Source organism: Hyposmocoma kahamanoa, unplaced genomic scaffold (genome assembly GCF_003589595.1).
Source record: "Hyposmocoma kahamanoa isolate Upper Pololo Valley unplaced genomic scaffold, ASM358959v1 84, whole genome shotgun sequence".
NCBI lineage: Eukaryota > Metazoa > Arthropoda > Insecta > Lepidoptera > Cosmopterigidae > Hyposmocoma > Hyposmocoma kahamanoa.
In genome coordinates, this window is record NW_020654229.1 from 6,032,134 (window position 1) to 6,058,150 (window position 26,017).

A 26,017-nucleotide genomic window follows, 5' to 3' on the forward strand; every position below is an offset into this window, starting at 1 on the left:
TTGCCTGAGTGCCCTTGTTTTCCATGATGTCCGTGATGAACGTGCTTTTCTGGATGGCCTACTTTTTCTGGTACTTCTAATTCTGTTTTTTCTGGTGTTTCCGCTGTTTCTATTATGACGGGTGATTCTGGATTTCCTGTAATGAGAATTATAAACTTATACATTATAATTGGCAGCTACCAATTTTATTATACATTTTCTTATCAGGGCCTGTTGGCCTCAAGCCTATTTGGATCCGGAAGAAAAGAAAGAGAAAATACATTTATTTCACTACCAGAAAAGAAAATGCAATTGTTAGAGACAAACTGAAGTGACTGTACATTGAGTGGAGACAATGCTTTCTTAGATTTCTCACAAATCGTGCTACAGCAAAAACTGAGGAAAAGCGGGTAAAACGATATCAAATGGTTTAGGTATTTACTATTAAATAACAGTCTTACAAAAGATATACGATACACCTAAGGATACCGTCTAAAGAATGTGCTAATTCGTTACAGAATTGGATGTGCTTTGTCCATTTCATTGAGTATACAACCAGAAATAGAGACGAAATGTCATTTTATTTGTTTGAAAAATATTCTGCAAAATAATTACTGTGACAACTGCGCTCCGATTGGCCAGCCCGAATTCGAAACAATTGACGAGTGTCGTCAATTGTTTCACGTCAATTCGACAATTTAACTTGAGCTTTCTGAGCTTTGCTATAATGGACGAAAATTAAAAAATTACATATGTAATATTTAATTACCGATGAAATGTCAGTCCGTTTATTGTTTTTGCTTTTTGCTGTTTTTCCCGCACCACCGAATGGAACAGCCCCCCAATTGTTAGAGATATTCTTTATATCTTTATTACAATAAATACAGAATATTTTTGGAATATACGGAGACGTACACACAAGTCAGTTCTAATTTGAGATTTCAGCGCAAACGAGAGTTGATATTTAAAAGTGATATAAGGCCCATTTTACCCAATGCGTTGCCAGGGATGGATTGCACTTATTTCGTCTCTATTTCTTGTTATATACTCAATGACTTTATTTAATCATATAAAACCTTGAAAACAAGCCAAAATAAAAGTATAAAACAATATATTTAAGAATAAAATATCTAACTTTGTACATAATTTTACATGGAGATATTTCTCTTTAAGTACTACAGAGAACTTAAGGTTTGAACAGTGGCGAATGACTTTGACGATTTGACCTCTAATCAGTTGTAACAATTTCATGCGCCATCTATCGACCACTCGCTTGTACTTACCCAAAGTCAAATAAAGATAAGTTATAAATTAGAATACAGAAGAGTCATAAGTGTTTTTTTTTTTTCATTAATTAAATTTTTATTGAATTGATATATAATTATTTTTTGTGAAATTACTCCACTAGTTTGTTATAATTATTAATGCAAAGATCGAACACTTAGAAAAAACACTCAGAAAAAATTCCTTTGATCCGGTCGGATTCGAACCGACGTCTTCTTGCATACCGTGCCAGACGTCATACCAACTAAGTCACGGAACGAACCAACGGACCTCACGAATTTCTCTATGTGCTCGCGTCGTGTCTTTGTACTTGGTCTTTCAACGACTTTTTAGTCGTAGCGCCATCTATGAGAAATCTATTACAGATTTGTCACCCAGTTAGTACCTTTACAGCTGCCAGTCCTGGCGAGAGATGTCGCTATTCACTGTATTAATTAAATTTTTATTGAATTGATATTCAATTATTTTTTGTGAAATTACTCCACTAGTTTGTTATAATTATTAATACAAAGATCGAACACTCAGAAAAAACACTCACCTACCTTTTTTTTTTTACCTACGTTGTCGTTCCCTCGCAGACATTCGTATTATATTTTAGGGTCCAAATCGTTATAGCATAAATAGTGAAATATTAAGTAAAATTTACTAATTAATTATGCGTCATTGAAAGTATCACTTTTATGTATTATTTATTCAATTTGTTTTATACAATACGTAAATAAACACTTAGATTAATAATAAAAGAAATAAATAAAAGTGATTAGAACCAATACGATTAATTTGTTTTTAACTGATGGAAATTCCAACAATAAGAAGCACACAGTACAGTACAACGATACGTACTTTGCGCGAGGTTAAATAAATATGGATTAAAATAGGTACTTTATTAACTAAATTGTTAACATTAAAAAGCGTCAAAATCTAAATAGCGAGAACAAGTAGTATAATTGAAGTTGGAGTACTGTTTTCTGGTTGAAGCATGGGTTCGTCGTCACGAGAGCAAATGTTTGCGATATTTTCTGGATCAATGGTGGTTTTATTTTCTTTGCTTTCTATTTTCTTTAAAACAAAACTGCTTTTTTTAAAACTGCGTCAGTGGCCGAACGGTTCTCATGCTGAACTGCCACGCAATAGCTCTCGGGCTTGATACGCGAGACAGGAGAAATATTTATATGACCTACATTTATTTCCCTCGCGAGTTTAGGTGTAATGTGCAGTTCTCTATAAGGTCTCCCTAGTGTGTGGCTATGTGTGTACACTATATTATTATTATTTACTTTATTTTTTGTCAGCTTGTTACCTGGTTTGAATCACACTTACGGACCGAAGGCAAGTAATTGCAGTATGGCGTGTATCTACGAATATGTGGTGGATGTGTAATGAGATCCTACTTCGTCCTCTTCCATCTGCATGAACTTTCTGATAGTGCAGCATGTATTTTAAATTACAGATTTTTGCAAGGTTATATTGAGGTTTTCTTTACACCCCAATAAGTTAAGGCTATGGAGAGGATGATTAGCAATACTGCTTGTTGCAGAAAGAACAATTGGGATAACATATACCTTTTCTTGCCGCCAAGTTCTAGACACTTCATCCTTTAGATCAACGTATTTACTTCCATTTATAGTCTTCTGTATGTTATGTGTGTTGGGAACTGCAATGTCTATTAGGTAAGTAATTTTATTTATTTTATCTTCTAGAGTTATGTCTGGTCTAATAAAATGAATTGTCCTGTCCGTGAGAGTGGCGTGGTCGTAGTAGAGTTTGTGTGTTGTGTTCTCTAGAATAGTTTGTGGTGCGTATTTGTAGTAAAGAGTGTTTGTGTCTTGTATGAGTGCGTATTTGAGTGCCAGTTTCTGGTGAGTGACGTTTGTCACTTGGTTGTGTCTATGAGTGTAGTCTGTTTGTGCAAGTGCTGTGCATGCTCCTGTAGTGTGCTGAATCGTTTCTGGTTGGATCTGACACTTGCTACATTTATCGTTTGTTGCTGATGGGTCTTATAATATATAATTTTGGTTTTCAAGTGAAGCCCTATTACTTGTTAAATCAATTTAACATTTATCCTAAAATTTGCAAATTGCCAAGCGGTTTCGGGTTTGTCGACGTCGAGTCTGTGACAAATTCATAGAGACAATGCACAGAGAAATTCGTGAGGACAAACAAGTGCTGCTTCGAATAAACCCAGATCGAAGGAATTTTTCGATTAGTTCCCAAATTCGTGTGATCAGTAAAGCCTTAATGAATGTTCTGGCATAATATTTTGAAGTATTATTTAATATTTCGCGATGATATAGTCAAAAAATAAAAATTGTCACCAAAATTTAAAACTAACCTAAAAATTACCCATTTACAATTCTAAAATTCACTCACCAAGATCCACTATTTCTGATTTTATTGTTTCCCTTCCACCCTTGGTGGATATATGCGTGATGATTTCATATTCTTCTTCGTCATCTTCATCGCCTAAACAAACAAACAATAACTTGATGATTATTAATAAAAAAGATAGAACACTCATAAAAAAATTCCTTCGATCCGACCGAATTCAAACCGACGTCTTCTAGCATACCGTGGCAGACGCTATACCAACTAAGCACGGAACGGACTAGCAGACCTCATGAATTTTTCTATGTGGTTGTAGTCGTGTCTTTGTATTTGGTTTTTCAACGACTTTTTAATCGTAGCGCCATCTATGAGAAATCTATGAAAGTTGTATCATTTATTTATTTATTTATTCAGAAATGTATAGCCAACACAATACATATAAAGAGTATAGCTAATAATTTACAATCAAAATATAAAATCATTATATATATCGCACTTACAGGCTACCACAGCATACTAGTAAAATACAAGCGGTTTATGTTATAGAGTAAGATTTACATTTTAAAGAGTTTATTACAGGATTACAAAGCAAATAGCAAGTTACAGATTAATAAAATTACTTATTTTAATTGAAATTTTCAATTTTAATCCCTTTAATATTTTATTTTAGTTTTAAGAAGACATGAATTTTTTAATTTTTTGTTTTGAAGCAGAGCAGTGAGTCTTTAAAAATATCCAAATCACACTGTCTATGAAATTGATTGTAAGTTTTAACCATTCTATTTATAGGACCAGATATACCAAGATTAGTCCTAGAAACACGAGATCTGAAAGGTATATAATTTCTTGTTCTTGCATTTGGTCTTGGGATTGTAAACCCAACCCTACTCAGAAGTTCTGGAGAGTCTATTGAATTATTCACAATTTTATGGAAAAAACAAAGATCAAGCATAGTTCTACGATTCGACAGAGACAGCGTCCTGTATCTATCACTCAGTTAGATACCTTTCCAGCTACCAGCTCTGGCGAGAGATGTCGTTATTAATTCTGTTTTAAATTTTTATTGAATTGATATTCAATTATTTTTGTGAAATTACTCCACTTGTATGTTGTATTTATTAATACAAATATCAAACACTCAGAAAAAAACACTAAGAAAAAATTCTGATTCTGAAAATTCTGAAATGCTTAGTTGTTATAGCGTCTGGCACAGTATGCTAGAAGACGTCGGTTCGAATCCGGCCGGATCGAAGGAATATTCTCTAAGTGTTTTTTTTCTGAGCGTTCGATCTTTGTATTAATTAACAATTATAACAAACTAGTGAAGTAATTTCACAAAAATAATTTAATATCAATTGAATAAAAATCTAAAATAAATTGATGAATTGTAAAAGACTGAAAGATCGTATTCGTACATCAATTATTATTTATAGTACGCAACTCTAATAAATTATCATATAGGGGAACGTGGGGTATTGGGAGCCCGCGGTTAATGAGAGCGGTGTTAAACTGGACTTTCCCAATGCTCGTAAGTGCAAACGGCACTCCTATGTCTTCGTTAACGTTCGACAAGGTTCGAGTCCTATTTCAATTCTAATAAATTATCATTTCCAGTGTGTAATAAAGGATGCTACTGTAACAATAATAACTTATTATTTGCAGCCATTTCTTACACACTGTATAATTGCTTGTAATAAATATCTGTGCTTGTTAAATTGGTTGATTACAGATCAGACCATCAAATGTTGGAATAACAATACTTATACAGGGTATAATAACATAATATAACTGGTGTACATGCTCGCGATAACAAGCATATGTAAAGCAAACGGAATTACTGGATTTACAAAACAATCTTTTACTCACTGGAGCTTTGTTGAATTTCACTCTGTTGACTCGCTTGAAATTTCAAGTACCACTTGACGAAATCTTCGTAGGTCTTCAAACCGTGATGCCATTGCAGTGAGCCATGTTTATGGAAATTCTGATAAATTTCTTCGCTAGAGCTCTGTTCACCGTACTGTTCAGAACTCTGTTGACTCTGTTGGCTGGAGCTTTCTTCACTGTACTGTTCAGAACTCTGTTCACTAGAGCTCTCTTCACTATACTGTTCAGAACTCTGTTGACTCTGTTCGCTGGAGCTCTGTTTACTCTGCTGTTCAGAACTCTGTTCACTAGAGCTCTCTTCACTATACTGTTCAGCACTCTGTTGACTCTGTTCGCTGGAGCTCTGTTTACTCTGCTGTTCAGAACCCTGTTTGCTAGAGCTCTCTTCACTATACTCTTCAGAGCTCTGTTGGCTGGAGTTCTCTTTACTGTGCTGTTCAGAACTCTGTTCGCTAGAGCTCTCTTCGCTATACTGTTCAGAACTCTGTTGACTCTGTTCGCTGGAGCTCTGTTCACTGTGCTGTTCAGAACTTGATTGACTTTCCTGATTTGATTTCGAATGCGAAGATTGAGTCACTGTAAAGATAAAATTTAAAAATTAGGAATTTGAAGTAACTTTAAGTCGTACCCGTGTATAATTCTAATAGTTATAGCTCGTGAAGTTTAAGAATAAGGAAATGAAAATTATTTATGATATATGGACACGTCCTCTCGTTTCAAGAATTTTGATAGAAGTGACTATGGATCGAAAAAACGCGAGAATAGTGAAGGACAAGGGAATTCGAGAACGATTCAAAATTTAAAAACAAGTGACCGGGAACCTGAAAGAGGGTGATAAAACAGTGGGTTGATGATGAGAGAGATCGGCATCGTGACACAACTATCGAGCAGCAGCAGTAGAGCTACTTGTGAAAGTGTTCGTCCAGGGTAGTACCAGTAGTGCCACCTTTACCTATTTCTGCCGCCAAGCAGTAATGTTAGCATTATTGCGTTCCGGTTTAGAAGGGTAAGGGTGCTGGTGAAATTACAGACACATGGGACTTATTTATTTATTTATTTATTTTATTTATTTATTTTAAACACTAAGAATATTACAAAAATATATATACATCACACCCTTAAACCTACCTACTTGACAACTTAAGTCTCAGGGTGACGGGCGCAGTGGCAGTACACCTCAGATCTTTGCGATTTAAGGCTCTGAGTGACACTGTAACTATTATGGCGTGTCGCTTACCAACAGGCGCACGACTTGTTCGTCCCCAAAAAGAACAGGTGCAACGTCGGATTTGTTCTGTTGTACACTCGATGATCTAACATAGCTGATTCTGAGCCCACTCAGGCATTCAATAGAAAAGTATAAAGGAATTCAAGCTTTTTCGTTGAAATTTGTATTTATGTAATTTAATTAAAGATCAAATGACTTTAAAAGTTTCTTAAAACGTCATTCACTTATGACGTAATGAGGAAGACATGTCTAAATGAATTTTACTGCTCAAAGAATGTTTGTTCAATTCAACTCAAATAATTTATTGTGTACGCACGTCTATATGGTCTTATTTAACACTGTTGTGTCAGTACGTATTGCCAATTTTACGGCACACAATTTACATAATTAAATTAATTTAACAGTAAATTACTAACTTTCAGTTACAAAATATCGAAATCTTAATTTTAATTCTTAATTATATTTATGTCATTATTTCGTGGTAGTTAACTGTTATTCTATGTTCATGTGAATAAACTAAATAATCGCTTTTTAAAATTGGTACTGTCGTTAGTCTCAAGTATATACAGCAGCTTACTGTATAGTTTTGGCACCATCGCACAAATCTTATCATGAAAGAGGGTAGTCTTACATTGAACCAGTTTCAATTTACTATCTTCGTGTACTTTCCACCTTGCTGAAGAGTGTGGGATTTCTCCGAACAAAAAGAAACGTTTGAAATATGTATATTGACGGAACTGTTAATAATATATACACAGCTATAATATACAGCTGTCCATACGGAACAATCCACAATTTTTTTTAACACCTTTCTTCTCTGATCTACTCAGAACCGATTAGATGGTTACTGGGTCAGCAATCACGGGCATCGTCTGCACCATAATTTGATTAAAAGTATGGTAAGTTTTTGGAATATCACATTATATCGCTGTATCAGAGTATGTTAAAATGTTCCAGAGCAGCTTAACTAAGCCCAGATTTTATTGATTAATAAAACTAATGCGTAATCCATTCAGACTTTTTTGAGCATAAAAACTTTGCTTAATCTTAACGTATAAGTACAGTGCAAATAAAATTAATACTCTATTACCGCCCTAGAGTGGTAATGTAATGGAAAAGCCCGAGGTCGTAATTTAGTACCTATGTTACGGTTGAATTTGCCTGCATATCATGACACTGTTTACGAGTAAGTGTAATGAAAAAGCACTATTGAGGTACGATCACATGCGGCTGTAATACACAGGGAGGGAAAGTATCTTAAATATCATAGATAAGAAATTATACTGAAAAAAGACTTCGTTTGTCTCTTGAGATGCAGGTTTCACCTAGTTCAAGAGTCAGTGTCGTCAATTGCCATTTTCTGTAAGTAATTCTTTAAATTCAGTTTTAAATATCTAAATCAAATATACAATATAAGTAATATGATAATAATATAATTTGAAATGTGAAATATGGATTGCAATTATCTGAAGCAAAATATTTTTATTTTTATTTATTGTATTTTTGTGATATCGCTGTATAACTTGTAATTGTAATTTTTGTAAACATTTTGTGGAAATACATAAATTTATTATTATTTTGATTTTAAAAACAATTCGAACTGCATTCAAAGATTTTTAAATAATCACCTGTATGACCAGGCATCGAACACGCTAGATGTGAAAAAACAATCACCTATAATTTTATTAAACTATTCGAAAGCCCCAATTATAAGGATTATTTTCTTCTAAATAACATAGCGTCTTAAATAAAAGGAAGACCATGAAATTTAACATTTAATTTGAAATTTTGTTCAGACAATTTTTTTTAACGCACACACTCAACGTGGTCCCGTACTAGGGAATCCCTGGGTCGCGGGTGCCATGGACACACACATAGACAACCACAAATTACACCCAAATTCACGAGAGAAATAAATGTAGTCCATACAAATATTTCTCCCGGCCCGAGAATCGAACCTGGAACCTCTGCGTGGTAGTTAAAATGAACCCGTGAAAGGTTTAGTTTATAGGAACCGGTATGAGAATTTTGAACTTACACGTGTTATTTTAAACATTCACCCATAGAATAATAACGCATAGAATGATAGTTTCATATCAAGCGAACTGTCACAAGTGAGGCAACAATCAAATTCATGTAGGCTAGTTTTAGCAGTAGGTTAATTTTCGGTTTTAGTGAATATTTATATAAAAATACAAGTTGAAACGCGTTACTTCCTTGTGGAATGTGATGTTAGTATCTATTTTATGTTTGTCTGACGTATTTTTACACTCATTTCGTCATTTTTAGCTAATTTTTGAGCTGTTCGCGGTGCATGTTGGCCTTGAGCGCTGAAGGCCCGCCCAGATCGTGTAGGCCCTTTTGGCGCGCTTCAATTTGCCTCACTTAGCGTGTGCGGACTAGGTTTCTATGCGTTATTATTCTAAGCATTCACCATGAAAAGATAAATAAATCAATAGGAAGCGAGATAACAAAAAAGTGAAAATTTGTATACTACAAGAATGGGACACATGATAAATTAAATTGATTGTAAATTGCCTTCGAGTATATAACCAGAAATAGAGACGAAATGGCATTTAATTTGTTTGAAAACTGTTATGCCAAGTCATTACTGTGACAACTGCGCTCCAATTGGCCGGCCCGAATTCGAAACAACTGACGGGTGTCGTCAATTGTTTCACTTCAACTTGACCTTCGCTATAATGGACGAAAATTTAAAAATTACATATTTAATATTTAATTACTTTTTCCCACAGCCTCCATTGTTAGAGATATTATCTTTATTACAATAAATACCGAATATTTTTGGCATATACGGAGACGTACACGCAGGTCAGTTGTTGGCGCTTTACTATTTCAACTTTCTAATTCGTGATTTCAGTGCAAACGAGAGTTGACATTTAAAAGTGTTATTTGCCTGGTGAGTTGTAAAAGGGATGGATGGCACTTTACTTAGTCTCTATGTCTGGTTAATTACTCGACGTAAGTTGCAGTCAAATGTGCCTAATTATTTTGATTAAGTTTTAAATTTCATGGTCTCATTTATCTTTAAGATGCTATAGGTGCTTTTTTTCACATTTGAAGCGTTCAATCGGTTCAAACAGATAATTATTTAGAAATCTTTGAATGCAGTTCGAATTATTTTTAAAATCAAAATTTATCATCTTTTAGTAAAATGTTCTATCTACGATATTTAAAGTACTTTTCACCGGACTGTCTCGGAAAGGCTTTCTTTCTCATTAGAATTTTTCATATGCGTGCAAAAGCGTTTTTTGCACGCTAGCCTTAGAATAATAACGCATAGAAACCTAGCCCGCACACGCTAAGTGAGGCAAATTGAAGCGCTCCCAAAGGGCCTACACGAGCGGGCGGGCCTTCAGTGCTCAAGGTCAACTTGCACCGCGAACAGCTCCAGAATTTTAGCTAAAAATGACGAAATGTGCGGTAAATAACTGTAAAAATACGTCAGACCAACATAAAATGGATACTAACATCACATTCCACAAGGAAGTAACGCGTTTCAACTTGTATTTTTATATAAATATTCACTAAAACCGAAAATTAACCTACTACTAAAACTAGCCAACATGAATTTGATTTTTGCCTCACTTGTGGACAGTTCGTTTGATATGAAACTATCATTCTATGCGTTATTATTCTAAGACGCTAGCATGGAATAGGTTTTTGAAATTCGATCTTGACGATGGACTGTGTGCCAGGTGCACTTTTGATTAAAACAAAAAGGTAATGACACGTTCAACTACACGATTTGTCGTACATTACTTATTTAGGTAATAGAAATCTTCATCAAAAAAAATTATTTTGTTGATATTAAATTGACAATGACAACTAGTTGTGTTTATTAAATTATTTTAATTCGTCGAAGAACTAAAATAATTTCAATATTCACTTAGTCACACAATATAAAAGTATAGGCAAGAATAAAAATGTATTAGGTGTAAATTCAGAACGCATCCAGAGAGAAACTTTATCTTTTAATTTCAAAAAATTCAACTGTTTTTCTTTCATCTACCATTTTTAGGTGAAAAGTTGTGTGTTTAACTCGGCAGCAAAGTTGTTTTGCGTCTCGTGTCTTGGAACCCTCGCTACGCTCAAAAATCTATTTTTGAACCTCTGGCTTTGCTCGTGCTTCCTTCGCTTGCTCATTTCAATACAAGCACTGGCGTCAAACAACAACTTTGCAGCTTTGCATAACAAATAACTATTATTACCCTTTGTGTGGCATAGCCCTGACGCCCTGTATATACTAAAGGTATTTGTTTTTTATTAAGGCTTTGGCAAAGCCATCAGCCTAAACATGAAGTTTAATTATGTTTCTGTAAACATGGCCGCCACAAAGAGGATAGGCAATTTGAGTCGGCGTGCTTGGATTGACTCGGGATTACTTAAAACTGGCCGATACGGGTATTTTAGTTCGAGATTCGTATAATTTCGCGTTTTAATCTTCGATTAAGGCGCAATAGCACTATCCTATTCCACTTTAAACTAGAATTCACAAAATAATTGAAAGTCAAAATGAAAACGACACTTCCCTCCAAAAGGTCCAGAGCGAATTCTACTAAAGGTATTAATTATTCAAACAACAAAAATAGAGTTACTTACATTCAGTGAAGTCAGACTTTAATACAGGAGCTGTAATAAAAAAAAGAAAACATAAACATATGCCACGGTGTGGAATTCCCTGCCTGCAGCTTATTCCCTGATGGTTATAACTTGGCCTTTTCAAGGCGAGAGTGAATAGGCATTATTTAAGTATGCATGCACTTGTTCTTGCTTTGAACTTATTACCAAATACCACGGATTTATATACTTCATAAACTGGATCGCTCACTCGGTATATCAATATTACAAATTTACACCTTATCTGGTTATGTTCAGGTTTATTTTAGTTCAGGTCTGTCCTTGTCTAACAAGTTGCCATCGCAAAATAAAATATTCTTGCCTAGTTCTAGTCTATTAAGTTTTTTAAATTTTGGATACATATATTTGCTTGAAAGTAATATGGTTTTATTGTAATAATACAAAAAAAAAATTATGTCAACAATGAAACCTTCTATTATGAAGTAGCAAATCAAGTAAGTATACTAATTTGTGTTATGAAATAATATTAGAAATTTTCCTTAAAAATGACAAAGTTGAAAACAATACGACTGGCTGAAAAATGAATGAACACCTTATTAGAAAGAGACGCATTACTACTTTGAAACCTCTCACTCGGCTCGTTTTATTGACTCGGTCCAGTTTAATATACAAGTCCGTGCCAAATACTGATCTAAGGGTCTTATTCCAGAACTCTATTCAATGCTCAAGTCAGGACTTGAGTATGATTTCAATACGACCCTAATGGCAAGAACTTGAGTATGATTGATTTCTAGTGCTTTAAATCATACTCAAGTCCTGACTTGAGCATTGAGTAGAGTTCTGGAATACGACCCTAAGAACCAAATACTGTACAGGGACTCTTAAAGAATTTCGTTTGTATAAAATTATTTTTAATTTTGTAGCCCTTTGGCCAAAAGTGTTGATGAAAAAATTATTTTACAGCGGTAAATACTTTCTATTTTTTATTACTAATTATTACGTTGTAGTGTTTAAGTCAGTTACGTAGTTTATACATTTATTTGTTTTGTTGTAGTTTTAAGCTGATCGCCTCGTAGCCAATGCTCAATAAATTAAAAAAAAAACTGATCTAAGTGACAGACATTAATTTTTTTTTTTAAATGTAGAATTACATATATTTGCCAAGTTTTATTGTAATCTGCTAACGGAAAATGGCTGAAATCCAATAAACCAGATTCCTACCCTAATTTGACACTGTTGGAAGTGGAATATTTTCTTTTAATTTGAATGAAACCACTACTGAAGTAACCCTTTTCGAACAAACGACCAATCGAAATCGGTTCACAAATATCGAAGTCGGAGTAAACCCGTAACATTTATAAACACATGTAACATACTTATGCCTACAGTCGAATTGAGTACCTCCTCCTTTTTAACCGACTTCAAAAATTACTCTATTTGTGAACCGATTTTAATGAATCTTTCTTTTGTTGCAAAATAGAGTACCTCAGTATCCCATTTAAACCCCATTATTTGATGAAAATATTCCACCTATAAGGGCGGCAAGGGGATTGATTGAAACCGAGTAACCGATATCACGATTCAATAAAACATGGCAAATTGATGTAATACCACGAACTTTTTTTTACATAAAATAGTTATATTTATTTCATAATAAATGAAAATAATTACCATTCTTTATTTCTTTTGCACTCAGTACCTGTAAAAAGGGAAACAATAAAATCAACAATAGTTAAATATAGGTACAATTTCACTGAATCTATTTTTTCATGTCTAAGTCGTGTATATTTGTTTATCCGCATGTCCCATGGTCACGGCTACCACGGTTAGTTTTATATTAGTCTTATAGATATAGTCCCACTGCTGTGCACAAACCAATGTGAATTAGGAACTACACACACATTTACTGCCTAAACTTGCCTATTTCTACCGCCAAGCAGTTGTCAGAATTACTGTGTTCCGGTTTTGAAGGGTGCTGGTGAAATTACAGGCACATAGGACTTGTCAACTTATGTATCAGAGTGACAGGCGCAGTGGCAGTGCCCCTTTTGCGATTTAAAGCTCTGAGTGGCAATGCACCTGTTATGGATAGGCGTGTAGCTTACCATCAGGTGCACGACTTGATCGTCCTGTCACTTGATATAAAAAAATCATCATTAAACTGCCTTGTTGTTTTCACCGAAAAGCTCATGATAAATTTCAAATGATGTGAGACCCGGGGGTAGATTCAGAACCTTACGATAACTCAGTTGTCGACCGATTTCTTTTCATTTTTATTCACAACACCCGAATCGAACGTCAAACTGTCGTATTCGAAACCGAACCGAAATGACGTCACACCCGTATGATTACTCGAACTTCTCGACCGTCAAAGGCTACAAACGTTATTCAGAACCAGTTATCGAATGAAAGTTACCGAACGTCCTACTGTTTACAAAGCAAGAATGTAATATAGAAATCTCCTATTATTTTAAGTAAAATCTGGATTTTGTTCAATTTTATTAATTTATTTTAAGACTAAAGCATTCATATATTTCAGGCCTTCGAATGTTCTGAATAGCTCTGAAAGCGCCCTTCGATTCGAGAACGATATCCGGATTCAAACCCACGGAGTCTACTTGAGAGCCAATTGGTCAAATCATTGAGTTAACACGGCATTTTTTAAATCAAAGTTAATTAGTCAGCATTACTGTGTTCCGGTTTTGAAGGGTGCTGGTGAAATTACAGGCACATGGGACTTGCCAACTTTTGTCTCAGGGTGACGTAGTAGCTCTGAGTGGCACTGAAACTGTTATCGATAGGCGTGTCGCTTACCACCAGGCGCGCGACTTCTTCGTCCCCTATACTTAGTATTATAAAAAAAAATAAAAATATAAAATTACTTACGCTGAGTGCGCAGACCAGCACCGAAGCGATGATCAAGCGCATCTTCAGGCGTTCAAGGATCTCTCGATCCCGACCAACGCGATGTCGAAATGACTATAGATCACCTTCCTAATTTCCTTTCTTTATATACCCTAGTTTCTGCACTATATACTCATAAATCTTTAATACTTAAAACATAATAAATCACCAATTTTCAGTTGAACAAATTTTGTATTATTCTTGCTAAAGTAAATATAATGAATAAATATCATGTGACAATTTGTATGTTTATTGGATGAAATATCACTTTCGGCTGTTTTGAATTTGTTTTCGTGCGTTTGTATGACAAAGTTATATTTTTTGGCATCAAAATCGCGTATATTTGTTTTTTTCAAACAAACCAACGTTTCGGGCCACGGGTGACTGAGATGATAAAGTCAGCAACCAGTTATGTCTAATATTAATACAAACAACCCTATTTTGCAATATAGTTAGAAAAGTTATTGGGGTTGTCACATTTCTGCAATGCCTCAGCCATGTTTGCTGATGAAAATGTCGGTATTGTATTTATTTATATATACCTATATATATAATAAGTATATAATATATATATAAAATAAGTGTGCACTTGTTCTCCATCTTACCTGTTGAAAAGTGACGATGTAGCATGCGCACCTAAATAATGCCTATTCACTCTCGCCTTGAAAAGGTCCAAGTTATATCCTTCAGGGAACAAGTCCGCAGGCAGGGAATTCCACTCGCCATCCAAACGCTACGTGTGAACGTCGCAGCCCAAATCTAGTCCCCCCATAATGGAAAGGGGAAGGCGGAATCAAATTATGCAATTCCCTCACACTCTCTACTTGATATATCTTTTAGAATACCGATAAACAGGCAACTTTACGGCGGTGTTCAAGACACCGTAGCTTCGCCTCTACTACTTCCGAATCTCCTAAAGCCTCTTGGCACGCTTGTCGATTGAATCCAAGGTGGTCAGTTGATCTTTAGCAGAGCCATCCCATAAGTGGCAGCAGTACTCCATACACGTCCGGACTTGTGCTTGGTACAGCAGAAGCAACTGTTCCGGTGTGAAGTAATACCTCACCTTGTAAAGGTTGCCAAGCTGCATTTTGAGTTATGGTTTCAATGTATCTACCGAAGTTCAGATTGGACGACTGGTCCCTTCCAAGTAGCTGAAGTCGTTACCGAACAAAACCATTTCAAAGAAATTAGTGCTTAATAACAAATGTTACAAAGTCCTTGCGAGAATATATGTACTAACATAGTATTAAATCTGTACTAACATTTTTATACCAATATGCCAAATGTTCTTTGGCAACATGGCTTTTAACTGAGCAAAGCTTAGAACGAGTAAAAATATGTCAAAGAGGCTTAGAAAAAAGCTATTGTGGCCATAAATTAAAAGATATAATAAAAAACAATGTAATAAGGGAGAAGACCAACGCTTAAGATGCTGCAAAAAGAATTCTTCAGTTAAAGTGGAAATGGGCCGGACACATTCAGAGAGCTTACGTACGAGTGATGGTCGAAAACCGTTACGAATTAGTACCCAATAAATGGAAAGCGTAAGCCTGGAAGACCACACAAAAGATGGTGATGTCATAGTAAGAGTAGCAGACAAAACATGGAGTAAAAAAAAGAGAAAAGTGGAAGAAACTGGAGAAGGCTTTAACCGGTGAAAGCGGTCCTTGTATAGAACATTGAAAAAATAAAACAAATAATATTTTAGTTATTCTACATACTTATAAGAAGAAAATACTAATACATAGTTAAAATAAAAATAAATCGAAATTGTACTTTATAATAAGGCTAACATTTAAGTTTTTACTGTAATTTAAGGTCAGATATAAAGCTTTTATAATTATTATTATTATTATGCCAAATGTTCCTCCATCAGCAATTCGATGTCTGGTTTCAAGAGAACAAACACATTCTGAAATATTTTAGCCGAGTATTATATTCAGCATGGTAGGGACTATTGGAGTCTTCATATGCAAGAAAACGAGTAAAGTTACGTTGCAACCGTTTGATTCTTTCAGAATGAATTCTATAATGTGGATTCCAGACCGACGATGCATACTCCAAGGTACTACGTATCAAAGAGTTGTATAAGACGAGTATTCCTGAAGTCCTTGCAAGAGCGTTCGATAAAACCTACCATCTTCCATGCCTTCAATATAATATTATTAATATGGTCTGTGAAATTTAACTTGCTATCAAACATAACACGGTCACGGTCAAGTATGTAGGCAATAATACGGTTAACAATTACGTCAACAAATACGAGTATTTCAATTCCTGCCTTGTCCATCCTCGTGAAATCAATGCAGACCATTTACGGAAACACGCTAGGAGAGAATTTTAATTATGCCATACAAATTTCAATCTTCGTCTCGCCGTTGTATCGTCACTTGTTGGCGCAGAATTGCATTAAGCCGGTCAGAGAAATCTTTAAGTCCAAGAACGTAAGAGGGAAAAAGACGTTCTTCGAATCGAATTCGAATCTACACAAGTTGGCAACGAATATGCTTACTGCGAACTTCCGATCGCGTCAGACGAGGTTTCATCCTAGTTTAGAAACAATTGGCGCGTCGGCGCCCGTTCTACTGCGTTGATGGCGAATCGGCTTAATGCGACAAGTGTGTCTCAAGCCGATTCCGTGTCGATAAGCTAAGTCTAGTAGCAGTAGAGCTCCTTGTAAAAGAGTCCAGGTTAGTACTGCCATTTTACCTACTTCTCCGGTTTTTAAGGGTAAGGGTGCTGGTGAAATTACAGGCACTTGGGACTGTCTCAGGGTGACGGGCTCAGTGGAAGTGCCCCTCAGATCTTTGTAATCTAAAGCTCTGAGTGGCACTGCAACTGTTATGTATAGGCGTGTAGCCTCCAGGTGCACGGACTTGCTCGTGTGGTGTTTTTTTTTTAAAAAAAAGGGCGTCATGGGATGATGGGGCCTGTAAAGTGATTGAAACATGGGTTTGTTTGAAAAAACAAATACGGTTACATTTCCTATGTGTAAAAATCGCCAAAAGAAAAGAAACTTTTGAAGTATTTATAAAAAGCATTGAAACAAATTTGAATTGACTGTCTGGGAAACCCAAGGGCCGGCAGTTACCTTGCCCAACGCATTAGCACAGAAATACAAAGGAGGAACGCTGTCAGCATCTTGGGCACCTTGCCGCGGGGACCCAATTTTACTAATGTAATTTAATAATCCTAGCTTTACTTTCTAGTATTTAAGCTTTTATTGTACCTTAACTGAATATTATCAAAATAAAAATATAATAATTTCTCTCCTAAAATTTGTTTTTATATTTTATTCGTATCTATTTCTTGAAGTTCAAATCGCACTCTAAGAATTCGTTACTACATTATGTAGCATTCGTTACGTCATTCAAAAGTAAAACAAGATTTTAAATAAACAAATTATTCAATTCTCCTTTGTTCTTGTTCAAATAATTTGTTCAAATTTTACGTGTATGTAACCTCGAACAATAACGGCGTTGAATATTTGTTTTGAAGTTGAACGTAATCGAATTAATCATTTTTTTAACGTAAGTTAGTGTTAAATGCACTCAAGGGCTCATCTATTTTACAATATACAACATTTTTTCAATAGACATGGTTCTGAATGTACTAATATATGTTATCGGCAATATATGTACTCCAGTATTCTATACAATACCTAGGTATTCTGTACAATGCCTAAAACAGTCAACATCGAGTATATAACCAGAAATAGAGATAAACAAGAGCCATCCATCCCTGGCAACCCATCAGGCAAATGGGCCTTATATCGCTTTTAAATACCTACTCTCAAAAATGAGAAAGTTAAAATAGTACAGCGCCAACAACTGACCCTGTGTACGTCTCCGTATATTCCAAAAATATTATGTATTTATTAGTAATAAAGATAATATCTCCAGCAATGGCGTGCTGTTTCAGTCGGTTGTGTGGGAAAAACATCAAAACATCTAATTACAAAACAAACGAAATCACATTTCAACGGTAATTAAATAAGTTTTCAATTTTCGTCCATTATAGCTCAAGTTAAATTAGTCGGTTTGAAGTGAAACAATTGACAGAGGTCGCATCGTCACACCCTTAGCGTAAAGAGAGACGTTGGCTCTCTGTGTGTGTTCTACCGTCTTTATTATGCGTAATGCTCTGAAGAACTTTTCGAACTGGTGCCACCTTCTTGTTTGAACCGTCACACCTCCCGCCAAAGGAGTAGAGTCCATCCCCACAACTTAGATGTCTAGCATTTTTTTTATATTATAAGGGAGGTGAGCCGAACATTCGCTGCGCAACACTTGTAACATTCGGTAGCCTCATTCACCGGGAGTATTCGCCTGTAATGTAACAATCTGTTCAGATTGTGGCTACGACTCCACCAGATATAGTGGAAATGTCTTTTTTTAAGTTAGGTGCCTGCGAGTGCCTTAGAGTGCAAACGAGTGCCTTTGAGTGCCCGCGAGTGTTTTTAAGTGCCCGCGAGTGCCTTTGAGTGCGTGTGATTTCATTTTAGTACATTTGAGTCTCTTGAGGGCCTTTTAGTGGCCGCGAGTGCCTTTGAGTGCCTTTTAGTGTCTTGAGAGTTTGTGAGTGTCTTTGAGTCAACTGCACTCAAAGGCACTCAAACGTACTCAAAGGCACTCGTGGGCACTAAAAGGCACTCAAGACACTCAAAACACTCAAAGGCACTCAAAAACACTCAAAGGCACTCAAGATACCCAAAGGCACTCAAAGTCAACTAACAAGCATCCGGCCCGTCTAATGGAAAGTGGTCACCTTCGCCTATGAACGCCTGGAACGCCAAGGTTACGAGATCGACTCGGATCCAGAGTGTGAGGATGGACTCCCTGCCAGTGGCGAGCGGTGCGATAATAAAATGATGCCGTTGGCATCATATCAAACAGTTCTTCTTCAGAACATTGGCGTCTCGTTCGTTTCTTCCTCGAACCTGCAAGATGTGGAATGACTTCCTCCTGAAATATTTCCTTTGCACTATGACATGGGGTTCTTCAAAAAGCGTTTTACAGGACTCCCAAAGGCTGGCAACGCATAGGCAGCTCATCTGATGTTGCAAATGCCCATGGGCGATGATTAAGTGGGTCGTCTACTCGTTTGCCTCCTTCTTTACATAACAAAAAAGATTATCTGATATCTGACAGTAAAAGCAATAATTCGTTATAGAACTTAACTTTATTTGAACCAAGCACCCATTTACATTACCCGTTCTTCTTTGTTTAAAAAAACGGTATCCATTAAATAATTAAATCATAAAATTAATAATATGTATAACTGTGTAATCATTTTCGACTCAACTCGGAAACGCAAACAAATTAGACTAGAATACAATAGAAGAATAGACATTTATTGCAACGCCACAACCATGGAAACTAAAAAAAGCAAAAAATGATGAAACAGACGATATAATAAACAAAATAAAAATACAATAGAAAAAAAAACATAAAAAAGACAAATAAGACAAAAAACAAAAAAACAAAATATAACGACTACAAATTTTGTACTGTCATTTGTGCGGTTGTGACGTACGCAAAAGGCCATCATTCAGCATAAGCCACAGCCGGTTCAGGGCTCATAGAAAACTTATCTTGTGATAAGTTTTCAATGAGCCCTGAGCCGAGATAAGTGACGGACGTGAGTGTCGCGCAATAAAAGAACCTAAAATAAACTACTTAAATATTTGTGTCTTAAATCTTTGTATATTGTGGTACTACTGTTACCATTAGAGATCGTAAAAGTACATATATATTCTGTTTTGAAACTCGCCGGCCGCTGCCGCGGCACCCTCGCTGTCTTGTTCGGCTCGTGCAGCTCTATCATAATATTTAATATACTAACCAAACCTAAACCCACAGGAGGGGATCGAACTAACTCGGAAGCGCAAACAGAAATGACTAATTTGTCTTCCACTTAAAACTTTGCCAAATCTAAGAGCATTCTATACAATGACTGAGAAATGTGTGAAATAGTTTTTAAAAAAGTGACTATTATATACATTACCTAAAGAAGCTGGGTATTATACACATTGCCGTTTACATATATAAACCTATATGCAAGACCTTACAAAAAGTGACAATTTAAAAGACCCTGTGCCCAGCAGTTGGACGAATCATGGGCCGATGATAATTCAAATGAAACAAGTTCTACTATGTATTTCTTTTTTATTTATTTATTTAATTCAGGACACATGACCCATGTAATACATACATATAATATAACAAAACACTCCCATGTCCTTGCAAGCGTGGGCGGCGTAGGCTCTATGGCTAGAGCGGCTGAGAACAGCAAAAGCATCAAATATTCCTTGCTCAGTGCTACTGTTTTGTGCCATTTGCGTTTGAAAACCTGGATCCCTGAGGACCACAGGCGAAACTTCTAACGTATCAGCTATCGGATCGCCTCGTAGAAGCCTCCGGTGGCCACAAGCCTGGCAGTTTAGCAATTCAAAGGGGGAATGTTGCAACCTTCTGGGCACGAAGCCCCAGGGTACGGCCCTCGAGGAAAATTTTCTATTTATAAACTTTCTTACTTACTTTATTACTTTTCTTACTATATAGTATAACGCTGTCCTATTAAATAGGTAGGTCTTCAGATTTCTTAGTCTCAAGATGCCATCGCACTCCACTTCGTTTTACGATTCTTCTTTCTCTGTGCACGCTGCTCATCTCTGGAACTCTCTCCCAGTTACGATTAGTAAAGAAATTGTGAGAGTCAGAATGGCGGGTGTACCTTAACGAATCGCGACAAATTTGGTATCAGAAAAATGTACCTAATTTGTACTATTTAGTACCTCTGTTTAAAAAATTTGTACCTCCATCAGAACGAAGTTGTAGCAATATCAAAGGTACACCGTATTGACTGTCAATATGGCGGGTGTACCTCGGATTACCAATATTTATTTAATAACTATAAAAAAAAATTTGGTACATTTTCTTGATACCAAATTTGTCAGGATCCGTTAAGATAGGTACACCCGCTATTCTGACTCTCACAAGAAATTCTACCTTTCACAATAGCAATATGCTGTTGCTAGGCTGCTATTCCTTCTTTTAAAACATGTATTGTATTTATGTATATTTATAAGTAGAATGTGTTGTTTAAGAGGGAGCATGCCAAAAAAGTTTTGACGTTGGCTCTGAAGTTCGCGTGACATGCGACAGGAGATGTTGAATTTTGCGCATTAAAAGTACCAAATTCGTTTTAGCGGAATAACTCTAAAACTAAAGGGATTAAAAAAAATCCGTAGTGACAGTTCTCGATCATGCATAAATATAATTAATTATCTAATTTTTGTCCTAATAACCTGTAGCATTTCGAGGATGAATCGAAAAAATGTGAAAATTAGAGGTCATTTCGTGATTTTTATCTATCGAGGAAACTTTATTGTTTTATGTTTCTGATTAGTGTCTATGCTTGAATATATCGTGTAGTTACTCATACGATATTTTATTTTTAACTTTAAAGTGGATATACCCCTCTAAAATCAAATCGAAGATTAGGAATTTTTCCTCTGCTCCCTCTTAATCATTTCTATATGTATGTGTAAATGTTTACATCTAGCACCCCCGCTTTTATTCATATTTAGTCTCTAAGCGAGTAAGCGATAACACCGCCTATTGTTACCCAGCTAATGTATTTAATTGTCCTGTAATCTCTCTATGTATTTGGTGGATCTATCTATTGAAATAAATTACATAATATAAAACTTGTTTATGTGACTGTTACATAATGAAAGGCATTAAAACACGAATGAGGGTTTATGAAACAGACGAGTGTCATAAAAAGATCTCACGAGTGTTTTAATGCTTAATTATATACGTACACTGCTTTATCTACACACATATTATAAGCTCTCTGTGATGTGTTTAGGAACCGCATGTTGCGACTGGCGAAATGGCGGCAAATAAAAACTTTTCTCACGCATGTCACACAACCGCAGATTTTATTTTTAATTCATAGACAAACTAGAATCGGCCCCAACTAATCATATCGTTCGATATCAAGTAACGTGTGAAATTGTCAAAATTGTTTGCTATTGACATTTCATTTCGAATAAAACTTCATCTCGACTGATATTAGAATTGAGGTCCAATCAAATTGTTTTGTTTTTCAGAGATGTTCGAGATTTGAATGTAATGAATAATAACATTTTCACAGATAAGAAATTTATTCTAACAAAACAGTTTACCCTTTAAGTTGGTCGTAATTTGTGGTTTTTGAACACATTATAGAGAATTTATGATATGTATGTAGATAATAGTACATTATGATATAAGTGCGGTAAGTTGAAAATTACAGCCGAGGCGATATTGCTAGCCCGAGCCGTACGTACGCGAGGGCTATAAGAAAGCAGAGGCTGTATTTGCGAGGAAATAAATAAGACTCTGACTTTCTTAAACGAATAAATCTTTAATTACTTGTTAAAGCAGTTATAGAAATTTGAACAATTTTTAAAAGTTATTGTTACGTTGCCAGTTGGCATTTTTAATGTTGTCAAGTTATTATTATTAGTTACAATCTCCCCAGTCTCTCTCTCACTCTCTTGAGTGAAAGTAGGAGAAACGAGACCACAGAGTTCTGCAGTCGGTGGCGGCGGCGGAGGCGGTTGCGGCTGCGGCGACGATGGTGGAATGTACGCGTGTGTGCTCGTAGATGGTTGAAAGTCAACACTTAACTCCAAATTTATGTTCCTTGTAATGCGAGAGCTAATTTCTTCTTTATTTCTTATCGAGTCTTCTAGTGTATCCTTCGGCTACATTACTGACCCGCTTGACCGCCATCCTCCGTGGCGTTTTAGTGTCAATAAGTCCGCACCTGAATCGGCGAGCAATGTAGCCGAGGACCTTCTGAAACTGTGCCCTGTGTATTCTTGCTTTGTGTATGCTTGAGGCAAATTTAAGAAAGTGGCATTTTCTTTCGGTATTGCTCCCAATTTATTAATGCCAATGGGTTGGTTAGTACATTTTCCATTTCGGTAATTTTGAAAAAATCTGTTGGAATTAGCTTTTGTTGAACGAAGCGCTTCGTATTTCTTCACTACGTCGTAAAAAGGCCCCTGTATTGTGAACGACCTTGGAATTTTATTTTTTGTGTTTTTGACCTGGACAAGAAGAACCCGCCCATGGTTCTCGACATCATTAGTTGTTATGTTTGCCAACTCTTGACGTCTACATGCACCATTTATACCGAATATTAATACAAAAAAAGAGATAAAAAGAACGTATAAACACCTATATTGTAAAGAAATACGAAAGTGAAAGAAATTAATAACAATAATTTAGTTTCAACTGACCTTTGTTGCCAAATATCGCCAATCCGGAGCTTCTTTTAGGAACTTCTTGATATTGTCAGCCGAAAATACTTTCGACTTTTTACTTACATGGCCATCTGAGCGTCTTTTTAGAAATGCTATCAAGTTAGAGTGTGACTTGATATCAATACCATGGTTTGTTTTCATGGTGCTTTTTAGCATTGAATAGTAGTATCATAATGAGCTTGACTTATATTTTTGAGAAAGTTCCATGAAATAGGCTAAAAACACATTTTCTGAAAATGAATTTGCATCTTTGCTTGTTTTCCATATGATGAAATTTTGATACGCTTGTAAGTATCTATCGGTTGATTTTTCAGGTAAGAGGCTTAGAGAAGCCTTTTTCGCTGCGTTTAAGCCTTGTGGCGGTGTCAAATTAATAAATTCATCACTACTTGACGACATTTTCAAATAAAAACAATACAGCGAAAAGAAAAAGCGCGCGAAATAATTTTTACTTGTCCACAAATTAGCCATGCGCGCGCATCAACGTTTTTTTTTTAGCAAAGGTATAAAAATAGCCAATATTACTAATAAAGTAAATTAATATTTTTGTGTTTTTGTTACAAATAAATGGTTGTAATTTATTGTCAAAATTAATTAAATGAAAGAATTAAATGTTTATTTACTACATTTTATCTCCCAAAGTTAATTTTATTCATAAAATATTGACCACTTTTCTAACATAAAAACTCTTTGCAAAGATTTAAAAAAGTGTCGTTCATTTTTAGACGGAGCATCTTAAAAAAACGTGCATGTTACTATATTAAAAAAAAAAATAACGCACTTGTGCGTTTTACATCACAATAACGCACAAGTGCGTAATGAAATACATTACGATGTTGAAATTGGTGTGATTTCAGCCACTTTACGAGCAAATATGTTATAAAATAACTAATCTACTTTTCTCAAAATTGAGTTCTATACATATTTGGATTCCTGATGATTTGACAGTGTTGGTTTCTTTAATAATAAAAAGATCGAACACAATTAATACTTTCTTCGACCCGATGTTACTTGAAATAATTTTTTTGTTACGAGAAACGAAAGTAAAGCTTATACCGCTGCAAAATGGTCGCTTCTTTTTGAAGAACTAAATCAATAACTCCAATTCGTCGTCGTTCAGCAATTAACCGCTAGATGGCAAGCCACGACACACAAAACAACTTTGCTGTCGAGCGAAACACACAACTTTTCACCTCACTATAGCGAGAAAAACGGTAGATGAAAGAAAAACAGTTGAACTATAAAACATCAGTTTTTTTTTAATCAAAAGAAAGTTTACCTTCGGATGCGTTCTGAATTTGCATCATCATCAATTTTTATTCTTGTCTGTACTTATAATTTTGTGTGACTAAATGATTATTGAAATTATTTTAGTTCTTCGACGAATTATAACAGTCAGTACATAGTACTAAAAAAACCGAACTCAAAAGTTATTCACCCCCTACTTTGCCACCCTTAGAGGTGGAATATTTTTTTCAAATTTAAATGGGACCACATCTGAGATACCCTTTTTCCAACAAAAAAAGAATCATCGAAAGCGGTTCACAAATGGAGTTATCGCGTAACATACATACAAAAAGAAACACACAGTCGAATTGGAAACGTCCTCCTATTTTTAAAGTCGATTCAAAATAATATAATAAACACCATTAGCTAACATTGTCAATTTAATGTCAACAATAAAAAGAATAATATACACCAACGGATTTAGATTACCTAAATAAGTAATGTATCAAATCGCGTAGTTGAACGTGTCATTATCTTTATTTTATATAGGGTCTTTCAACAAGAACTTTGTTTTCTAAAACAAAATAAAACAAAAAATTTAGATGAAGATGATTCAAATTTTAAGAGAAAAGTTCGGCAATTATGAATGAAAAATGATATCTGGCAAATGTCCACCACGACCACGCTGACAGAAGTCGATTCTTTCATCAAAATTTTTAATCACTTTTTGGCAAAATGTCGGGTCTATTTCGGCTATCACATCACGGATTTTGAGTTTTAAGGCTGTAGTCGATTCGATTGGCTCCGTATAGACTCTGTCCTTAAGATAGCCCCACAAAAATAATCCAGTGGTGTTAAATCACACGATCTGGCTGGCCATTTAACAGCTGAATTTCGGGAAATTACGAATTTCAATCTTTTCAATTACGAATCGAATTTCAAAAACTATCTCCACACTAGCGTGCAAAAAATGCTTTTGCGCAGATTTCTAATGAGAAAGAAAGCTTTTCCGAGCTAGTGACGTGAAAAACCATTTTATTACAGTTATTTCACAAATATCTCAATAATGGTGTTGGTTTCTGTTTAATTGACAATAAAACAGTATCTACACCCTTGAAACATTGTTTTTGTGGCTGTGGTATTTACATAGCTGCCTATTTACATAGCTACACACTTAGAATAATAACGCATAGAATGATAGTTTCATACCAAACGAACTGTCACAAGTGAGGCAAAAACCAAATTCATGTAGGCGT

At 35.4% G+C, this 26,017-nt stretch overlaps 1 protein-coding gene across 1 annotated transcript; it reads right to left on the bottom strand.

The window, feature by feature from the left end:
• Positions 1-2: 2 nt before the first annotated feature.
• Positions 3-14,266, bottom strand: LOC113234434 (cell wall protein IFF6-like; the record flags this gene model as incomplete). Its single annotated transcript, XM_026469744.1, has 6 exons — positions 14,192-14,266; positions 12,977-13,004; positions 11,327-11,356; positions 5,455-6,051; positions 3,634-3,726; positions 3-136 (listed from the first exon to the last, which is right to left on the bottom strand). Coding segments are annotated over exons 1-6 (924 nt in total), but the record flags the coding sequence as incomplete, so codon positions are not given.
• Positions 14,267-26,017: the final 11,751 nt, after the last annotated feature.